Source organism: Elgaria multicarinata, chromosome 3 (assembly GCF_023053635.1).
Source record: "Elgaria multicarinata webbii isolate HBS135686 ecotype San Diego chromosome 3, rElgMul1.1.pri, whole genome shotgun sequence".
Taxonomy (NCBI): Eukaryota; Metazoa; Chordata; class Lepidosauria; order Squamata; family Anguidae; genus Elgaria; species Elgaria multicarinata.
The window spans coordinates 159,624,600-159,645,999 of NC_086173.1; the positions used below are offsets into that span (position 1 = coordinate 159,624,600).

General features: G+C 43.9%; 1 protein-coding gene across 1 annotated transcript in view; it reads right to left on the minus strand.

The window, feature by feature from the left end:
- LOC134395661 (uncharacterized) overlaps nt 1-21,400 on the minus strand; it is a 141,646-nt gene that overhangs the window by 3,660 nt on the left and 116,586 nt on the right. The window contains exons 5-11 of the mRNA XM_063121824.1: nt 19,810-20,624; nt 10,807-11,634; nt 7,925-8,060; nt 6,647-6,702; nt 5,132-5,258; nt 4,169-4,267; nt 1,872-2,000 (exon numbers count right to left, since the gene is read on the minus strand). Of these exons, the coding sequence (XP_062977894.1) occupies nt 1,872-2,000; nt 4,169-4,267; nt 5,132-5,258; nt 6,647-6,702; nt 7,925-8,060; nt 10,807-11,634; nt 19,810-20,624 (2,190 nt within the window). The remainder of the gene's footprint in view (nt 1-1,871; nt 2,001-4,168; nt 4,268-5,131; nt 5,259-6,646; nt 6,703-7,924; nt 8,061-10,806; nt 11,635-19,809; nt 20,625-21,400) is intronic.

Sequence of the window (21,400 nt, forward strand, 5' to 3'; positions counted from 1 at the left end):
GTCTTCAGCCAGCCTGACCAAGGTCTTAATGGCCTAATGGGAGTGTGCACGTTTATAATGCCACGTATATTACTTCAGATGTGAAGCCGACAAGTAAAAGTTCTTCCTCCCCTACCCCAAATGCCTACTATCCAAGATCCTCTTAACTTGGACCTTCGACAAGTGGAGGAATCACATGTTTGCATGCTCCCCTAGGAGGGGAACAAAGCCCTCTGCAAGCAGAACCTTCTCTCCATGATGAGATATGGCTTTTTTTATTTCCAGATGGGAATACAGCCTTATACCTGGGGTGACCATTTGGAAAAGAAGACAGGGCTCCTCTTTTGTATCTGGTCACTCTAGTATAGCTGCAGGAGCTCTGTCCTCTGTTGTATCTGGTCAAGAGGGCAGGGCTCCTGCAGCTGTAACTGTTGTGATGAAGAGGGAATTTCACCAGGTACTGCATGCATACAAATGACACCTGCTGAAATTCCCTTTTCAATGCAACTGTTGAAGATACAGAAGCTCTGTCCTCCTTTCTGTAGGGTCACCTTAGCCAAAAAGAGAACAATGAAACTAACAAATGATTGGTGGTCGTGGGAAAGAGGGTAAACACCAGATGTAGGGTGACCATACAAAAAGGAGGACAGGGCTCCTGTATCTTTAACAGTTGTATTGAAAAGGGAATTTCAGTAGGTGTCATTTGTGTGCATGCAGCACCTGATGAAGTTCCCTCTTCAGCACAACAGTTAAAGCTGCAGGAGCTATACTAGAATGGCCAGATTTAAAAGAGGGCAGGGCACCTGCAGCTTTAACTGTTGTGATGAAGAGGGAATTTCACCAGGTTCTCCGTTTTTTCCTGTATAATATTGCCAGGATTCGATCATTTCTGTCTGTCTCTTCCACCAAGACGCTTGTTCATGCGCTGGTTATTTCACGGTTGGACTACTGCAACCTTCTTCTCTCTGGCCTTCCTTCTTCTCACATCAGTCCGTTGGTCTCGGTCCACCACTCTGCCGCTAAGATCATCTTCTTGGCTCGCCGCTCTGATCATGTTACTCCACTTCTGAAATCTCTTCATTGGCTTCCAATTCACTTCAGAATCCAATATAAACTTCTCCTGTTGACCTTCAAAGCTTTTCACGGTCTAGCTCCTTCCTATCTCTTCTCTCTCATCTCACACTATTGCCCCACTCGTGCTCTTCGCTCCTCTGATGCCATGTTTCTCACCTGCCCAAGGGCCTCTACTTCCCTTGCTCGGCTTCGTCCATTTTCTTCTGCTGCCCCTTACGCCTGGAACGCTCTTCCAGAACATCTGAGATCCACAAGTTCAATCGCAGCTTTTAAAGCTCAGCTAAAAACTTTTCTTTTTCCTAAAGCTTTTAAAACCTGATGTTGTTTGGACTCTATACTGTTAGTTTTACCCTACCCTGTGCCTGTTTACCCTACCCTGTGCCTGTTTGCATTCTCTTCCCCTCCTTATTGTTTTACTATGATTTTATTAGAATGTAAGCCTATGTGGCAGGGCCTTGCTATTTACTGTTTTACTCTGTACAGCACCATGTACATTGATGGTCCTATATAAATAAATAAATAAATAAATAAATAAATAAATAATATATACAAATTACACCTGCTGAAATTCCCTTTTCAATACAACTGTTAAAGATACAGGAGCCCAGTCCTCCTTTCCATGTGGTCACCCTACTTGAACCAAGCCTGAGCATCGGTCCATCTAGCCCAGTATTGTTGACACTGACTGGCAGTGGCTCTCCAGGGTCACAGGCAGAGGTCTCTTCCAGCCCTCTTCGGAGATGCCGACATTCGAACCTGGGACCTTCAGTATGCAAACAAGGGGCTCTACCCCAACAAGCTGAGGCCTTGGTACTCACTTTCAGAGTCGTGGGTTGTCAAGAAAATACCCTCCTGTGACCCCCCTGGGAATATCTCGGATGTTTCTTCCAGCCCAGGGACTTCCTGCAGCAGAAGATTTTCTTCCTTGATCTCATTCATAGCTATGTCTGTTGGGATACGGAGAAAGAGAGAAACCAGACAAATGGGCCCCAGTTTCAGAAAGGGAGAAAACCCCAGAACAGGGGGCGAAAGACTAGAGAGAGAGAGAGAGGTGTTTTGATCCATGATGAACTTAAGCCCCATTGATTTCAATGGGTTTAATCCAGAATGACTGAAGTCTGGGTGCAGTTAGAATCATAGAATAGTAGAATTGGAAGGGGCCTATAAGGCCATCGAGTCCAACCCCCTGCTCAATGCAGTTCAATGTAAGCAAGTGTAAGGTGATGCATGTTGGGGCAAAAAAACCCAACTTCAAGTATAACCTGATGGGATCTGAGTTGGCCATGAGCGACCAAGAAAGAGAGCTTGGGGTTGTGGTGGAAAAGCTCGATGAAAATGTCCACCCAGTGAGCGGCCGCTGTAAAGAAGGCAAACTCCATGTTAGGCATTATAAGGAAAGGAATTGAGAATAAAACGGCCAGTATCGTACTGCCCTTATACAAATCGATGGTGCGACCACGCTTGGAATACTGTGTACAGTTCTGGTCACCACCTAAAAAAGGATATTATAGAGCTGGAAGAAGGGCAGAAAAGGGCAACTAAAATGATGAAGGGGCTGGAGCATCTCCCCTACGAGGGAAGGTTACATCAGGTGGGATTGTTTAGCTTGGAAAAAAGGAGGCTGAGGGGAGACATGATAGAGGGGTACAAAATTATGCATGGGGTGGAGAATGTGGAGAGGGAGACATTTTTCTCCCTCTCCCAAAATACTAGAACCAGGGGACATCCCATGAAGCTGATGGGTGGGAGATTCAGGACTGATGAAAGGAAGGACTTCTTCACACAGTGCGTAGTTAAATTATGGCACTCACTACCACAAGATGTCGTGATGGCCACCAATCTGGATGGCTTTAAAAGGGGGTTGGATAAATTCCTGGAGGAAAAGGCTATCCAGGGCTACTAGCCCTGATGGTTGTGTGCTATCTCCAGTATGCGAGGCAGTAAGCCTATGTGCACCAGTTGCTGGGGAACATGGGTGGGAGGGTGCTGTTGCACCATGTCCTGCTTGTTCATCCCTGGCCGATGGCTGGTTGGCCACTGGGTGAACAGAGTGCTGGACTAGATGGACCCTTGGTCTGATCCAGCAGGGCCCTTCTTATGTTCTTATGGATCCAGCCCACAGAATTTTGGGATCAAAGCGACAAATCTCCACTTCGCACTTTTTTCATGCATTTTTTTTTTAGTGATTCCTTTATTTCTATGCTGTCTTTCAGAGCAAAGCCCTCCCAATGCAGCTCAGGCACTTAGCTAAAAACACAGAAACTGGCATCTGTCAGTCCTCACTCTTCTTCTACCCAGTTTGGTCACGGAAGTAATCCCACTTATATGTAATCACATAGTGAACAAATTGATGTCAGACCACTACATATGCCAATCAGATACAGCAACATGACCATGTCACTGAGACAATATGGAGCCAATTCAGAGCGAGGGTAATGCTCCCTCGATCAGTCACATGGGGGGCTGCTGGCCAATTGAAGATCACAGAGAGAACAGGACAATGTCACAATACTTTGCAGCCAGTCAATCAGCTTTGGTTACAGGCCGACATCGATGAGGGAAGCTCGGAGGATGGCAACAAGGGAGAGGGCCTTTTCGGTGGTGGCCCCCCGAATGTGGAATGATCTCCCCGATGAGGCTCACCAGTTGCCAACACCGTTATCTTTTAGGTGCCAGGTCAAGACTTTTCTCTTCTCCCAGGCATTTAACACCATTTAACAACGCTAAGTGTTGTTGTTTTTTAACAGACCCCCCAGAACTGTTGTTTTTAAATGGATACTGTTGTTTTTATGTTTTTAAATTTTGTATACTTTTAATGTTTACTGTTTTAACTTTTGTAAACCACCCAGAGAGCTTCGGCTATGGGGCGGTATATAAATGTAACGAATAAATAAATAAATAAAATAGATGATGGCAAAGTCAATTCAGAGTGAGGGCAATGCTTCCTGAACAGATAAACATTTGCAAACACTTTCTGAAGTAAATGCCAAATAACTACGGAATGGAGTGAGTATGCTTTGGACAGGGGGCGGGGGGAATGTTTGAGAAACCCACCAGCCCTGAGATTCCAGATTTCTCAGACATTCATGGTCTCAACACAGAGGCGAGACGCTACCTGAAATCCTCCCCCTGTCTGTTTCTTCAGGATTCTGGATGAATGAGTTTTCCCCACCTTCCAGCCAGGAGATGACGTCTGGTTTGGGAATCAAAAACCCTTTAAAGAAGAGAAGGAAACACAGGGAGTTAAGGAGTTATTTCTGGTACCTTCAAGCACAGAAACATCTAAGCTGGAATGTTTGTTCCTGAAACTATTTATTTATTTATTTATTTATTTATTACATTTTTATCCCGCCCAATAGCTGAAGCTCTCTGGGCGGTTCACAAAAATTAAAACCATAATAAAACAATCAACAGGTTAAAAGCACAAATACAAAATACAGTGTAAAAAGCACAACCAGGATAAAAACCACGCAGCAAAATTGATATAAGATTAAAATACAGAGTTAAAACAGTAAGATTTAAATTTGTTTAAATTAAGTGTTAAAATACTGAGAGAATAAAAAGGTCTTCAGCTGGCGATGAAAAGAGTACAGTGTAGGCGCCAGGCAGACCACTCTGGGGAGCTCATTCCACAACCGGGGTGCCACAGCGGAGAAAGCCCTCCTCCTAGTAGCCACCTGCCTCACTTCCTTTGGCAGGGGCTCACGGAGAAGGGCCCCTGTAGATGATCTTAAGGTCCGGGCAGGTACATATGGGAGGAGGCGTTCCTTCAAATAGCCTGGCCCCAAACCGTTTAGGGCTTTAAATGTCAATACCAGCACTTTGAATCGGGCCCAGACCTGGACTGGCAGCCAACGAAGTTGTAAAAGGACTAGTGTAATGTGATCTCGCCAGCCAGTCCCTGTTAGTAAACAGGCTGCCCTGTTTTGTACCAGCTGACGCTTCCGGACCGTTTTCAAAGGCAGCCCCACGTATAACACATTGCAGTAATCCAAACGAGAGGTTATCAGAGCATGGATAACTGTAGCTAGGATAACTACCACTTCAGACAAGTAAGCACATGCCAACGGATCTTTACCCAGAGCGGTCACGTTCCCGTAGGTCTCCAACATGACTTCCCTGTAAAAGTCTCTTTGGCCTGGATCCAGCAAGGCCCACTCCCCCTCACTGAAACGCACGGCCACCTCCTCAAAGGTCCCCGTTCCCTGAAAGAGAAAAGTGAATTCCTCAACGTTTTTGCAGTCTAGAAATAATTGACAATTAATTGACATTATTTTAGAAAAAACCTATTTCAGATTTGCTGATGAATTTTTCTTCCAGGTAAAGGGAGTAGCGACGGGGAGCCCATTTGAAGCTAGCATTGCTAATTTATTTATGGCTAATTTGGAGGGATTATATATTTGCCATCCTTTAACAAATCCTTTTTAGAAAGAGTTAATTGTCTATAAGCGTTTTATAGATGATATCTTTTTGATCTATAAAAATCCAAACGCCTTCGAGGCTTTCAAAACCTGGATTAACACACTTCATGATCACTTCATGATGATATTAAATTTACCTTTCAGAGTGATATCAGGTCCATATCTTTTTTGGATACAATTACATATCGGGAAAATAATGCGTTATGCTTTAAGACTTTTGTAAAACCTACGGATAGGAATTCCCTTCTTCACTTTTCATCCTTCCATCCTCCCCACTTACGTAATAATCCAACAGATTTGGGCAAATTTCCCCAAATTTGCGGAAATCTTGTAATTTGCACAACTTTCCTCCATAAGTTCAAACAGGGTTGATTTAGTCTCCCGAGGAAATTTGTGCAAATTGGGACATTTGCGCAAATTGAAATGAGAATCAAGAATGGGACAAACACGAACACAAGTTTGACGATTTAGGAATATTTTTGGTGGACACGTGCTTGTGATCACATTCTGAGCATCAAACAGGGCACACTCACGCGCTCAGTCCCTCAGCACCAAGTCAGGGAATTGTTGCACTAAAGCCAATGTTAAATATTTAGTAGATAATGTTTTTCTTGCAGGATTCAAAATCTGCTGCGGCATCCAATCGGATGGGGAAGCGGTGGCCCTCCAGATGTTGTTGGACTCCAGGTCCTATCAGCCCAAGTCAACATGGCCAATGTTCAGGGGCAATGGGATTTGTAGTCCAGCAACATTTGGTAGGCCACAGGTTGCCCACTCCTCCTGCAGATCCAAATGCATAGGAGTCCCAAGGCAACAGACACCCATCGTCCTGCTTTTCTAAGCCACGTAACAAATCATTATTATTATTATTATTATTATTATTATTATTTATTACATTTATATCCTGCCTTTTTTCCTGCAAGGAACCCAAGGCAGCGTACATAATCCTCCTCCTCTCCATGTTATCCTCACAACAACAACCCTGTGAGGTAGGTTGGGCTGAGAGTCTGTGACTGGCCCAAAGTCACCCAGTGGGTTTCCATGGCTGGGTGGGGACTAGAACCTGGATCTCCCGACTCCCAGTCCAACACCTTAGCCACTACACCACACTGGCTCTCAAACCATCCCACTCGCATTTCTCTGACAATTCCCCACTTGTCTTCCATCTTTACCTGAGCTGGCTCCAGAGCAGCATGAAGAAGAGAGGACTCAGAATGCATCCCACCGACTGCAAGGGAGAGGAAATGGATGGTGGTGGTGGGGGGAAACAGAAGACATTTAGCATTAGACTGACCAAAGGAAAAGGAGGTCAGGGCTCCTATATCTTTAACAGATGTATTGAAAAGGGAATTTCAGCAGGTGTCATTTGTAGGCATGCAGCACCTGGTGAAATAATAATAAATTTATTTCTTACCCGCCTCTCTGTCTGGATCGAGGCGGGGAACAACAAGTATTTATATTGTATAAATATATATTTATATTGTATTTTATATTATGGTTTTATACTGTTGTTTTATACTTTGAATGGTTTTAATTTTTGTGAACCGCCCAGAGAGCTCCGGCTATTGGGCGGTATAGAAATGTAATAAATAAATAAATAAATAAAGTATGAAATACATAAAACTGAATTAAAAACATAGTAAACATTATTAAAACATCCAAAAACGTCCTAAATTTCATCCCAACCATTAAAGCTGCAGGAGCCTTCCCCTCTTTTGTATCTGGTCCTGCTAGGCAGGGCTCCTGCAGCTTTGTTGTGATGAAAAGGGAATTTCACCAGGTGAGTGAGCAGATACAAAATTGGGCAGGGCTCCTGTAGCTTTAACGGTTGTGATGAAGAGGGAATTTCACCAGGTGCTGAATGCATAACAATGACACCTGCTGAAATTCCCTTTTCAATACAACTGTTAAAGATAAAGAAGCCCTGTCCTCCTTTCCATATGGTCACCCTATTTACCATCATGTTAAACTCATATTATTTTTTTAAAAAGTTATACTTTACTTCAAAAGAACAGAAGGAGCCACACATATTTTAGCCTACTTTATATACACAACAACCCTGTAAGGTAGGTTAGTCTAAGAGAAAAACAACAACAATAAAATACCAGGAGCGGATAAAAAAACTGAATTAAGAAGCCCATCATATGCTGTAAAATGTCTCGGTGTAGGGGGAAGTCGAAACCTGGTGTTGGAAAGATGACAATGTTGGCACCAGATGGACTTCAGCAAGGAGAGCTTTACACAATTGGGGGCCACCACCAAAAAGACCTTCTCCTTTGCTATCCCCATTTGGGATTTTTTTTTTGGGGGGGAAAGAAGCTGAATAGGAAAATGGCATGCAACTGAAGAAAAGAAAAACTTAAAAGAGGCACGGCTAAGATGGATCGGGAAAAGCTACAAGCCACTTCCATAACGTCCCATAATGTCCCTATTACAATATAGACCGTTACCAAGCAAGCTGAGATTCTCATCGTCCTCCATCTCCTCCTTGAACCCTTTGCACAGCTGTCCTGGTCTGAGGGCCAAAGGTGACTGGAAGACCCCAGCCACGAACCCTTTTTCCTCTTCAGGCGACCCCAGCAGCTCCTGGAATGACAGAGAGAGGGTCCCATTGCTCAGGGCTAGGCTGGCCACTTAGTCATTTGCCCAGGGCTGGGCAGAGAGGGGGGGGTAGTGGGGTCAGTTGGCATGGGCCTATGATCTTGCGGGGGCCTACTCCGAGTCCCCCTGGTAGAGGCAAAGGGGGACCCTTTGGTAAAGATTTGTTACAAAGTAGCTCTCCTGTGAGTGAGCAGTACTGACTCCATTTTGAGACAGCCAAAAAGCCAAGGTGTCTTCACCCCCTATCTCCAGCTGTTTTTCTGTTGTAGTTGATGAATTTGCCCAAAGAAAAGCACGCAAAGTAGGCTGACCATATGAAATGGAGGACAGGGCTCCTGTATCTTTAACAGTTGTATTGAAAAGGGAATTTCAGCAGGTGTCACTTGTATATATGGAGAACCTGGTGAAATTCCCTCTTCATCACAACAGTGAAAGCTGCAGGTGCCCTGCCCTCTTTTAAAATGGTCACTCTAGTATAGCTCCTGCAGCTTTAACTGTGGTGATGAAGAGGGAGTTTCACCAGGTTCCCCATATATACAAATGACTCCTGCTGAAATTCCCTTTTCTATGCCACTGTTAAAGATACAGGAGCCCTGTCCTCCTTTTCATATGGTCACCCTACGTAAAGCATTTCTGAATGTGAAGAAGGGATGTCTTATAAACATCTTGAATAAAAGTGCTTGCCAGGTATTTTAGCCTGATTTACTGTTCTCATTGCTATGATTATTCCTTTATTTCTGTTTTGTGTAACCCCTTCCCCCCTTCATATGTTTTAATGTGATTTTAGACTTATTTGTATATTCTGTACAGCACCGAGTACATGGTTGTTGCTATATACATAAATAAATAATTGCCTTTTTTATAAATTGTTCTAGTTCATGTGTATGAACTAGAACAATAGCTTCGGCTATTGGGCGGTATAAAAATGTAATAAATAAATAAAAATGTAATATATGTGTATTTAGAACTGATAAAAAAATACTTAATGGGCAGTTTGAAATGGGGCCTACATTTCCCATCTGGCCTGGGCCTGTTACCAGTTTTGCCCGGCCCTGCATTTGCCCTCAAAACAGGAAGCACATCGCCACAAAAAGAAGGCACACATTTGCGCAAAATTAGCGCAAATACACATTCGTTCAAATCCCCCCCCCCAAAAAGTGGAAAACTAGCCCACAAGTCCATGGAATCTCCCTGACCCAGAAAAAGCCGGTTCGCTGCAGAACCCACAGCCTGGATCCATAAAAACAAGAACTCCTTTGAATCCATTGTGGATTTCCCTCACATCCAGGCCCTTAGCCCAGTGAAGGCTGGTGGCTCCGATGTCAGTGGGGCGGTGAATCCGCTCCAGGTTTCAGTCAGAACTCTAAAAGAGTTTTATCTTAGCAGCTTGGCTTGCTCCTTTAGAGTTCTGACTGGTTCTGACTGAAACCTGGAGCGGATTCGTCACCCCACTGACATCGGAGCCACCAGCCTCCGCTGCCTCAGCCACTTTGCTGAGGCAAGCTCAAAACACCTCACCAAAATAAATTCAAATGATAAAGCACCTTCTCAATAGCCATTTTCCTCAGAAGTGTCATTTTTCTTTTCTTATTCCACTATTTATTTATTTAAAACATTTATATCCTGCCCTATATCATTAAGATCTCAGGGTGGCGTTCAGATTTCAGCAGGTGTCATTTGTTACTTTCTACTGTTAGTTTTTCCCTACCCTGTGCCTGCTTACCCTACCCTGTACCTGTTGGCATTCTCTTCCCCTCCTTATTGTTTTACTATGATTTTATTAGATTGTAAGCCTATGCGGCAGGGTCTTGCTATTTACTGTTTTACTCTGTACAGCACCATGTACATTGATGGTGCTATATAAATAAATAAATAATAATAATAATAATAATAATAATAATAATAATAATAATTTGTAGAAATAAAAAGCCACTTTTGAGGAATTTTCTCCAAATTTCCTTCACCATTTTTTTAAATGGTGGCTGCCTTCTCCCTTCCTACCCCCCACAATACCCTGGAATGATGCTAAGTATGGGTAGGGTGACCCTATGGAAAGGAGGACTGGGCTTGGGGGTTGGACTTGATGACCTTATAGGCCCCTTCCAACTCTACTATTCTATGATTCTATGGGCTCCTGTATCTTTAACAGTTGCATAGAAAAGTAGGTGTCGTTTGTATATATGGAGAACCTGGTGCAACGCCCTTTTCATCACAACAGTGAAAGCCACAGGAGCCCTGCCCTCTTTTGGATCTGATCATTAGGACAGGGGTCCTGCAGCTTTCACTGTTGTGATGCAGTGGGAATTTCACCAGGTGCTGCAGGCGATAAAAATGACACCTGCTGAAATTCCTTTTTCTATGCAACTGTTAAAGATGCAGGAGCCCAGTCCTCCTTTCCATAGGGTCACCCTAGGCATGGTGCATTGTGAAGGATGCAAAAATAGGCCAACATAGGTGCTGCTGTTGACACTGCCACAAAAAACCAAAAACCCTCAGGGAAAAAGGAAAGAAGCTGTGCTACAACCCCTGCCAATGGGGAGTTCTCCTTGTGAGAAACTATTGGAGAGTTTCTTCTCCCGTTGGAGAAATTTCGGTGAAATCGTCCCTCTAATTTCTCAACCCACAAGTAGGTTGGAGAATTCCGAAGGGCCCTTTTGAGCACAGCTCTGAAATAAAAGCATTTTAGGGCTCACCGGAAATGACCCCAAAGTCCTCTCAGGTATCACCTCACCTGCCCTTCCCACCCCTTCGGCTTCTCCTGACTCAGCAGGAAGTCCTCAGCCATGGCCACCGCCTGGGCACAGGTCTCCGGTCCTTCTGCCTTCACCCAGCTCTGCATTTCCTGAGGCAAGATGGTCACAAACTGCTCCAGGATGAGGGTTTCGAGGATCTGCTCCTTGGTGTGTTTCTCCGGCTTCAGCCACCGATGGCAGAGTTCCTGCAGTCGCCGGCTAACCTCTCGGGGACCCTCCGACTCCCGGTAGCGGAAATACCGGAAGCGCTTGCGCTGGATCTCGGCACTGATGTCACCTTGGCCTGGAATGTCTTCCGTCGCCATCTCGCGATCTTCCCCCTCTCTAAACTCCAGACATTTAGAAGCCGCTTCAGGTTCTCCGTTGAGGCCTGGCGAAATCTGGCTCACTTCCTCTGGTCCAGGCCACTGGCTGGTTTTGGTTTCTCCGTCGATGGACACTGGAGATAACTCAATGGCATTTTTATCACCTAACTGAAGCTGTGGATATTCCCACCTTGCACAAGGGGGCTGCAACGCCCTCAGGAACTCCTGCCATTGAACTTCCCAATGATGGGCCAGCCCCTCTTCCGGCTCCTGTTTCACCGGCAGCGATGGCGTCCATTTTGGGAACCCCTTGGCGGCTCCAACTTGAGCAAAATGGCGGCCCTTTGGTCCTCCTCCTGGTCCCCACTCCCCATTCACAGGATCTGGGGCTTCTACTTCTTCCTCTGTTTTAATGCCCGCAGACGACATGGGAGCGAAGATATGCTGGAACGGGAAGTCCGGGGCCGTCATCGCACCTCCTTCTCCGGACATGGTTTTATCTCAGAGAGGCCGGATCTCAGATTTGCTTCCTGCCTATTAACCGTACAGAAGTGTGTAGACTCTGGCTTCGGGCCTGTAAAACTGTCATTCAGAAAAGCCTCAGGACTGGGTTGCTAGGGATTGTGGGTGGGGACAGGTACAGTACACATGGAAACTGGCTTTAGGCCTAACCCACAAGACCGGTTTCTCCCTGAAGGAAACAAGACACAAACATGACAAGTTTAAACCATTCAGGAGTCTCTTCGGTGACAAAGACAATGGGCCCATTCAGAAGACATCTTAAACCACGCCAGAAAGCCAGGCTGTGTTCAAAAGACACCTTAAACCACGTCTTTAACCACGGTGAATAAGGCTTTTTGCTTTATTCACAGCCCGGATTTCTACCTTAACCACCGTGGTTAAAGCCATGGTTTAAGGTGTCTTTCTGAATGCGCCCAATACCGCAGGGGTGTTGAATGTCAGGCCCAGAAGCTAAATCAGGCCCTCATAGGTTTCCAATCAGAACATCCGGGTTTACCAGCTTTTGCACATTTCCCCTCATTTTAAAAGGTTGACACGCCTCCCGGGGCTTAGCTATTGGCAGTAAAAGCTTTCAGCTAAAATATTCCAGTGTTCTGGTCTTGCCCCTTCAGCCCCGCCGACCACCAGAATACAGCCCCCTAGTGTTTCTTTAAAATGTAATTTGGTCTTCAGACTAAAAGACCCACTACTATCACATCTACTCAGCCAACACTATAATGACCCTGTTCAGACAACACGCTAAGCCATGGTAGTTAAACATTTTGAGCTAAACATTATGGCTTAGTGTGTCATGTGAACCATAACTTAGCGTGTCATGTGAATCATTCCTAACCACGGTAGCTACATAATCATAGTTTCAACATGCTCACTAACCATTTGCTTCAAAATGGTTAGTGGACAAACCATGGCTTAACGTGTTGTCTGAACAGACTCTATAGGAGCTTACATGTCCGCAAGAACAACAAGAATACAATCACCTGCTCAGCTGCCGTTCAAGATATGTGCTAGTACAGGAGTCCCCAACGTGAGAAGCACCCTTAATGTTGTTTTAATACTGCTTTAAATATGATTACATTGATTTATGCAGCATTGTTTTTATTTGAGTTGTTGTACACCACTTTGGTGACATTTGTGGAAAGGCAGTATATAATAATAATAATAATAATAATAATAATAATAATAATAATAATAATTCTCAAAAAAATGAATTTCAAAGGGAGAATGCAGTGTGAAACTTGTCAAATTAAAATTTTCCAAGACATTCAATTATTTCACGTCTCTATTGAATCAAAATTAGTAGTTTTTATCCCATTGCAGGAGTTCCCTGATTTGTCAATGCCAGTATATTATCAACATCACTGAGAATGGTCACTGTAATAATTTTACATATATCACTGTCTGCATTTCTTGCATTTCATTCCCCTCTGACGTCACTGCTAACATTTTTCTTCTGTAGTGGTGGGCAAAGTGTGACCCTCCAGATTATAGTGTGACCATATGGAAAGGAGGACTGGGCTCCTATATCTTTAACAGTTGTATAGAAAAGGAAATTTCAGCAGGTGTCCTTTGTATGGATGGTGAAAGCTGCAGGAGCTATACTAGTGAAAGCTGCAGGAGCTACACTAGTGTGACCAGATACAAAAGAGGGCAGGGCTCCTGCAGCTTTAACTGCTGTGATGAAGAGGGAATTCCACCAGGTGCTGCATGCATACAAACGACACCTGCTGAAATTCCCTTTTCTATGCAACTGTTAAAGATACAGGAGCCCTGTCCTCCGTTCCATAGGGTCACCCTATATTTACTTCAGCTGCAGAAATGTCAGCATATCATGGTTGGTGTGTTAAGATGCAGGAGATTACAGGGCCAGTAATAAAAACCTACCAACAACCTTTGCCCCTGGTAGGTTTTCTGTTGATTAGAGGCAGAACTCCCCAATTCTGAACAATCTGTACGATTACTACTATGATAATGATTAGTTCACCTTTCTTAAGAAAAAAAAAGGGGGAGGGGGAAGACTCAAGACGTCTTACAAGAATGAAAACATACACAAATTGAGAACAATTTAATCCACCGAAAAAACAATTAAAGATAACATATAAAGCCTGCTGAAACAATGCATATCTAGATTTTGCGGAGCAGCCATAAGCCATAGCAGAGAGGTGATAAATTATGGTGACCTTATGAAAAGGAGGACAGTATCTTTAACAGTTGTATTGGAAAGGGAATTTCAGCAGGTGTCATTTGTATGGATGGGGAACCTGGTGAAATTCCCCCTTCATCGCCACAGTTAAAGCTGCAGGTGCCCTGCCCTCTTTTAAATCTGGTCACTCTAGTATAGCTCCTGCAGCTTTAACGGTTGTGATGAAGAGGGAATTTCACCAGGTTCCCCATATATACAAATGACACCTGCTGAAATTCCCTTTTCTATGCAACTGTTAAAGGAGACCTGTCCTCCTTTTCATATGGTCACCCTAGATAAATTAACATTGTTAAACGCTCTACAGATGGGTTTCTCACGTCTCCCCTGTTGGTGCTTGTATATTTTGACTTTTAATCTCTCAATTTTAACTCTATTTTACGGTAGTGGTGGTTAACTGTATTTTATTGTTCATTTATTTAGGGTGACCCTATGAAAAGGAGGAGTGGGCTCCTGTATCTTTAACAGTTGCATAGAAAAGGGAATTTCAGCAGGTGTCATTTGTATGCATGTCGCACCTGGTGAAATTTCCTCCTCATCTCAACAGGAGCTATACTGCAGCTATACTATGACCAGATTTAAAAGAGGGCAGGGCACCTGCAGCTTTAACTGTTGTGATGAAGAGGAAATTTCACCAGGTTCCCCATATATACAAATGACACCTGCTGAAATTCCCTTTTCTATGCAACTGTTAAAGATACAGGAGCCCTGTCCTTCTTTTCATATGGTCACCCTAATTTATTCTAACATGCTTGCTGTTTGCAGAAATAAACTTGATTGACTGATGCATGTCTACTCCGAAGTCCGTCCCACTGAGCTCAGTGGAGCTTACTCCCAGGCAAGGGGAAGACAGGATCACAGTCGATTTTTTTTAAAAAAAGGCTCATGTGCCATCAAAGCGTCTTGGAACCTTTTGCAAGGGATGTGGCACAGAGGACCCATCTCTTTGCTTTTGATGCCTAGTCCTGGAGCCACTGGTGATATTTCTGCCTGTTTCCCCATCGCTCCCTGCCTGCCTGCTGAACCTTGCTTTTGTCCAAATCCCATCATCCCCACCCCCCCCTTTCCTCTTTGCACTACTCACCCCACCTTGCAAGCCACACCTCTGCAGCTTCTGGGGATCTCTGTGGACCAAGGAGGCCCAAGAAAACCAAGCAGGCAGTTTCCCCCCCACACCAAAAGGAGGGAGGGAGCGAAGGAGGGAGAATAATAACACAGGAAGGTCCTTCCCTTTTTTCCCATCCCTCCTGCTCAACCCTTCTGGGGACTTTCTAGGAGTTTGAGTACACTGTATTTTAACCCTTTCTAGGTGGGTGGGAAACGGGAAGGATGTCTAGAAGGGGAAAAGAATCCTTAAATCCACCAACCTGCACAATGTCTTGTTTTAATTGGATTTTATTGCTTTAAAATTTCATATTGGTTTTATCATCATCATCATCATCATCATCATCATCATCAACATCATTATCATCTTATTTCTTACCCGCCTCTCCCTTTGGATTGAAGCAGGGAACAACATTAGTGCAAGAATCAACAGATTTTAAAAATTCTTGATTTTTAATGGTTTAATTAGTTTTAGAACTGTATATTTGTTGTTCTATTTTATATGTATGGTTTTTATCTCTATGCCGCCCTGAGATCCTTGTGTTTGAATAAATAAAATAAAAAGAATGCCAGGGAAACGTTGGCCAACCAGCTGTCAACCAGGAACGCACAAGCAGGACACAGTGCAACAGCACCCTCCTCACCCATGTTCCCCAGCAAGTGGTGTATACAGGTTTATTGCCTATTGGAGGTAGCACATAGCCACCAGGACTAGTAGCCATTGATAGCCTTCTCTTCCAGGAATTTATCCAACCCTCTTTTAAAGCCGTCCAAATTGGTGGCCATCACTACTTCTTGTGGTAGTGAGTTCCATAGTTTAACTCTGCGCTGTGTGAAGAAGGATTTCCTTTTATCCGTCTGGAATCTCCCACTAATCAACTTTACGTTCTAATATTATGGGAGTTGTCATGGTGGGGCTTGTGTGTAAGAATCATGAGAAATCTACTTCCGATCAAAGCCTCTGCAATGTCCTGGATTCATGAGGATTTTCATGGTGCACTCTATAGGAAAGGGTGTAAAGTGTGACTTAACATTTGTTAACATGTAAAAACTATTAAGATGGTTCATGAGGATCCATTCCTCATATACCTTGTTGTTGTTGTTGTTCCGTGGGAACACCTTGCTCCAATAGGTACATGCTTTTTGGAGGCCGGAGGGTATAGAAGGATGACAGCTGATTTGATTGTGGATTTGGGGCTATTTCTCTGGCTTGTTCACAAAGAGAAAAACCACATTTCCTTGTTTGCATAACATGACAAACACCACAAGGACGAAACATATCTGCATGATTTAGCTGCTCTCAATCAGATCAGGACAGATCAGGCAGTGTGCAGTAGCATGCTGACTCATTTATAAAAACCCAGGGTTTTCAAGAAGTTACATGTTCATCCTTTTAAGGATCAGCTCTCAGGATATGTCCCTCAAATCAGTGGTTTTGTACTGCAGTGGAACACTCAAATATGGGATTAGTAATTTGGTTCACACTGAACAGTTTAATCTATGATTTTATTATGGTTTCATAATAGGGTGACCATATGAAAAGGAGGACAGGATTCTTGTATCTTTAACAGTGGCATAGAAAAGGGAATTTCAGCAGGTGTCATTTGTATATATGGAGAACCTGGTGAAATTCTCTCTTCATCACAACAGTTAAAGGTGCAGGAGCTATACTAGAGTGACCAGATTAAGAGGCAGGGCACCTGCAGCTTTAACAGTTGTGATGAAGAGGGAATTTCACCAGGTTCCCCATATAAACAAATGACACCTGCAGAAATTCCCTTTTCAATACAACTGTTAAAGATACAGGAGCCCTGTCCTCCTTTTCATAGGGTCACCCTATAATTATTATATAAGATTCAGATCCATGTTTTGGTGTCGTAGTCACGCCCATGAACAGTGGATCCATGATTTTTGTGGTTCAGTCCTTGGAAGCAGATATGATCTGTGATATGATGGTGATTTTGGTGTATTTGTCTAATAATCCTGAGGATCCCTGCCTCAGATCCATGTTTTTGCACCGTGGCTGCACCCTTGAGTGGTAGATCCCTGATTTTGGTGGTTCAGTCTGTGGAAGATGATGGGCTCTGTGATTGGATTGTGGTTTGGGAGGGGGGGGTTGCTCTGTAAAAATCATATGAAATCTTGAGGACCCCTTTTTGATTTCATGGATCCTTGTTTTACTTTCTTCCCAAAAGAGCTGTGATTAAACTACTGCATACAAAAGCCTTAGAGACATTTTATTACAAAGTGTAATTTTATTCACAATTTTACATTCTACAGATAGGGTGACCATATGGAAAGGAGGATGGGGCTCCTGTATCTTTAACAGTTGCATTGAAAAGGAAATTGCACCAGGTGCTGCATGCATACCACTCCAAGAAATATTTTAAATCAATGAATCAATATCTAATCCAGCATCCTCTTTTCCACAGTGGCCAACCAGAGGTGTCTGGGAAACTCACAACGAGAACATGACAGCATCACCCTTCTCCTGTTGTTCCCCAGTTTACTGTCTCTGATACTGGAGGTAATATACAGCCATTACAACTAGTAGCCACTGATAGCCTTATCCTCCAGGCCCCCGTCTATATGACAACTGGATTCCTCATTACATATAAATCCAAATTTTCGTTGATTCGAATCTAGGCAAAGAGTGTCACACTGCAGCAGCAACAGCGATTTATCTGATTTTTTTTATAGTGCTATTATAAATGTGCACATACGCATATACGATGGTGCGATGCTAAGGAGTATAGACGATGGAAGCTATACATTTTATGCGAAGCTTCACAGATTCCTATAACAGACAAATCGGAAGCGAGGGTGGGGGGAAGGAAAGAGGCAGCAGAATCAGAGAATTCAAACTAAAAATGGCACGAAGGAACGAGGCAAACGATAGGTGAGAAATCGGCCAATCACGTTGTCCTATCCTCAAAGCTCCTCCCACATGTCAAAATGCGATTTAGCTCCCCCAAAGAGACATAACCATAACGCGGTGCAAACTCGGAAGTGATCCAAAAGTCGGGGTAAATCGCAAATGCGAATATGCGCGTTATCGCGCTAAAAACCCGGCGCTACGGCAAATGGACGGCTGCGTCATGTGTCCTGAAACATGAATATGCACATTTAGGTCGGGGTAAGCAAGCCGTATAGACAAGCATCTGTCTAACCCCTTTTAAAGCTATGCATATGTTGGTGGCCATCACCATATCTTGAGGTACCTGATTCCAAAGGATGGTATTGTGGTAGCGGAAGGGTTGTGGTTCAGTGACAGAGCACACACCTTGCATGCAGAAAGTCCTGGGTTCGATCCTCGCCATCTCAAGGCAGTGCTGGGAAAATTCCTGCCTGAAACCTCAGAAAGCCGTTGCCAGTCAGTGCCAGCAATACTAGGCTGGATGGACCAAGGGTCTCACTCAGTAGAAAGCAGCTTCCTATGTTTCTATGAATGATTTATTTACAGTATTAATATGCTGCCCGATAACCAAGTTCTCTGGGCAGCTTACAATAATATATATATATTTAAAAAAACCATTAAAATACAATTATACAAAAATTATAAAATGATACTAAAATACAATTCCTAGTTGCTAGGCTGGATGGTCCTTGGGTCTGACCCAACAGGCTTTTCTTATGTTCCTATAAGAAGATAAAGCTTTACTGATATTTGAACATTAACTACTGTAAGATGCATGAAATCTTGAAGAATTAAGAACACACAGGGTCCAATATTCTTTATATATCATCCTGGAAACCACTTTTGTGGTTAAAGGGCAGTATAGAAAATAATAATAATAATAATAATAATAATAATAATAATAATAATAATAATAATGATAATAATAATTTACCATCATCAAAAATTGCATTTCATGTAAACCTTTTATTTAAATACTGAAAGAAAACACTTAGTTATTTTCTACTTGCAAAGCAATTACATGCTTTTTACAAGTGAAAAAAATACAAGTCTTTTTTTGCTTAACAGAAAAAAGCTTCTTTATATTGAAAGGGGTTTAAATCAAATCTAGTCATTCAAAAGTCCTACAACTCCCAGCATGCCCTACAGGATTGTGCTTAAAGATTTCTTTAATTCAGTGGTTCCCAAAGTGGGCAGTACCGCCCCCTTGGGGGCGGTGGGATTGCATAGGGGGGCGTTAAGAGGTAGGAGGGCGCTCAAGGTGGTCTTTTCTGAGAAGCACCTCTCCAGAAGATCTTAAAACCCAGGGACATTTTTATGGGAGAAGGTAGTTTGGTCCCAAGCCATATAGAGAAAGAATCCACACATGTATTAATACCGTTTAAGAAGAGTCCTTTTAACAGTAAATTGAAATGTTTCAAAAGCACCAAAACGCAAATGAAGAGACATACCCTGCTTGGTGTGCCCCGCCATGCTGGCTGCAAAACAGAGGTGTTCGCTCTCTTTTCCCTACCTCCCTCGGCAAGCCTGCGGCAGGTGCTCTGGATTTTGAATAAATATTCAATTAATTGTTACTGTTTTGAATTTTATTGTTATTATCTTCCTTAGTGGGTCGTTGAAAACCGCTATGCTGAATAATGATTTTTATAGTGTAGGGTAGGGGGCACTGGGCATGAGTTTGTGGAACCAAGGGGGCGGTTACCTGAAAAAGTTTGGGAACCACTGCTTTAATTGGATGGCAGCCAATATATATTTCAGTGGACGTTTGCCTCCAATTTTAATCCAGAAAAAAATAACCCGTGCATCATCCCCACCGAAAGTATCCAAAGTACCCCATTGTCCTTGACTATCGGCCATGTCGGCTGTGACTGATGGGACTTGTAATCCAAAGCATCTGGACAGCGCCAGATTGGGGGCAGCAGCTGAATTAGTCGGCTTCATGTTCAAGGATGCAGGGATGGAAACCGAAGCTTTTCCCACCATCCGAGCCTTTGCCCGGCCGCTCTTTGCGGTGGGTCCTCTCGTGCTTGAGGACGCTGGTCCGGTTGCTGAAGGCCTTCCCACAGTGGCAGCAGGGGTAGGGCTTCTCCCCCGTGTGGGTCCTCTCGTGCTTGATCAGGACGGAGCGGTTGCTGAAGGCCTTCCCGCAAACCGGGCAGCGGTGGGGCTTCTCCCCCGTGTGGGTCCTCTTGTGCGCGATGAAGGTCGAGTGGTGGGCGAAGCTTTTCCCACACGCTGGGCAGACATAAGGCTTCTCTCCGGTGTGGGTCCTCTGGTGCCCGAGAAGCTGCGAGCGCTGGCAGAAGCTTTTCCCGCACTCGAGGCACTGGTGCGGCTTCTCCCCCGTGTGGATTCTCTGGTGCCGGATCAGGTCCGACCTCCGGCTGAAGCTTTTCCCGCACTCGGAGCAGATGTGCAGCTTCTCCCCTGTCTCGATCCGCGAGTGCGCAATCGCATCCCGGCTGAAGATGGGCCTGCTCCCTGCGTACGTTTCCAGTGCTCCCCTGCTGGAGATTTTTCGCCAGGCGCCCAGTTCTTCCTGGCCCGCGTCAAACATAAGTCCGTCCACCATCTCCTCCGCGTTCGCTTCCTGCTGCCTCTCCGCTTCTCGACCATTTCCAGAGAGGCCTTTCAGGACATGACACAGACCATCTTCTCCTCCTCCTCCTGGGAGTGTCCGGACATGCTCTGCGCACCCAGCATTTTCTCGCCGTGAAAATGTCTCAGTCTCTCTCACTTGACCCCCGTTTGCTGGAAAGACAAGACAGATACAAACATGAAGCCATAGTTTTCAGCACATTGGAGGCCCGACTGGCGTCAACATTGATTTCATTTCAATGCCAAATAAAAACATGGCTTTTAAACAAAGACTTTGATGTTTAAACTCACTGGCACATTGTTTTAACTGTTTTAAGTGCTTTTACTGCTTTTAAATTATATATTGTTTTAACTTGGATCATGGTTTAATTTGTTTTTAACTGTGCATATTTATTGGTTTATACTGTATGTTTTTATCTGTACGCCGCTCTGAGATCTTAATGATATAGGGTGGGATAGAAATATTATAAATAAATAAATAAGGCATATCCCAATAAAAGTGGACCAGACTGCAAAAGCTCTCTCTGCACAGAAGACCCTTTAGGGTGGATTCCTGCACTGAGCAGGGGGTTGGACTCGACGGCCTTGAAGGCCCCTTCCAACTCTGCTATTCTATGATTCATTTAACACCATTTAACAACGCTAAGTTTGTTTTTAACAGACCCCAGAACTGTCGTTTTTATGGATACTATTATTATTATTATTATTATTATTATTATTATTATTATTTTATATAGCACCATCAATGTACATGGTGCTGTACAGATAACACAGTAAATAGCAGGACCCTGCCGCGTAGGCTTACAATCTAATATGTTGTAGTAAACAATAAAGAGGGAAGGAGAATGCGAACAGGCACAGGGAAGTGTAAACAGGCACCGGGTAGGGAGAAGCTAACAGTATAGAGTCAGAACAAACTCAATATTTGA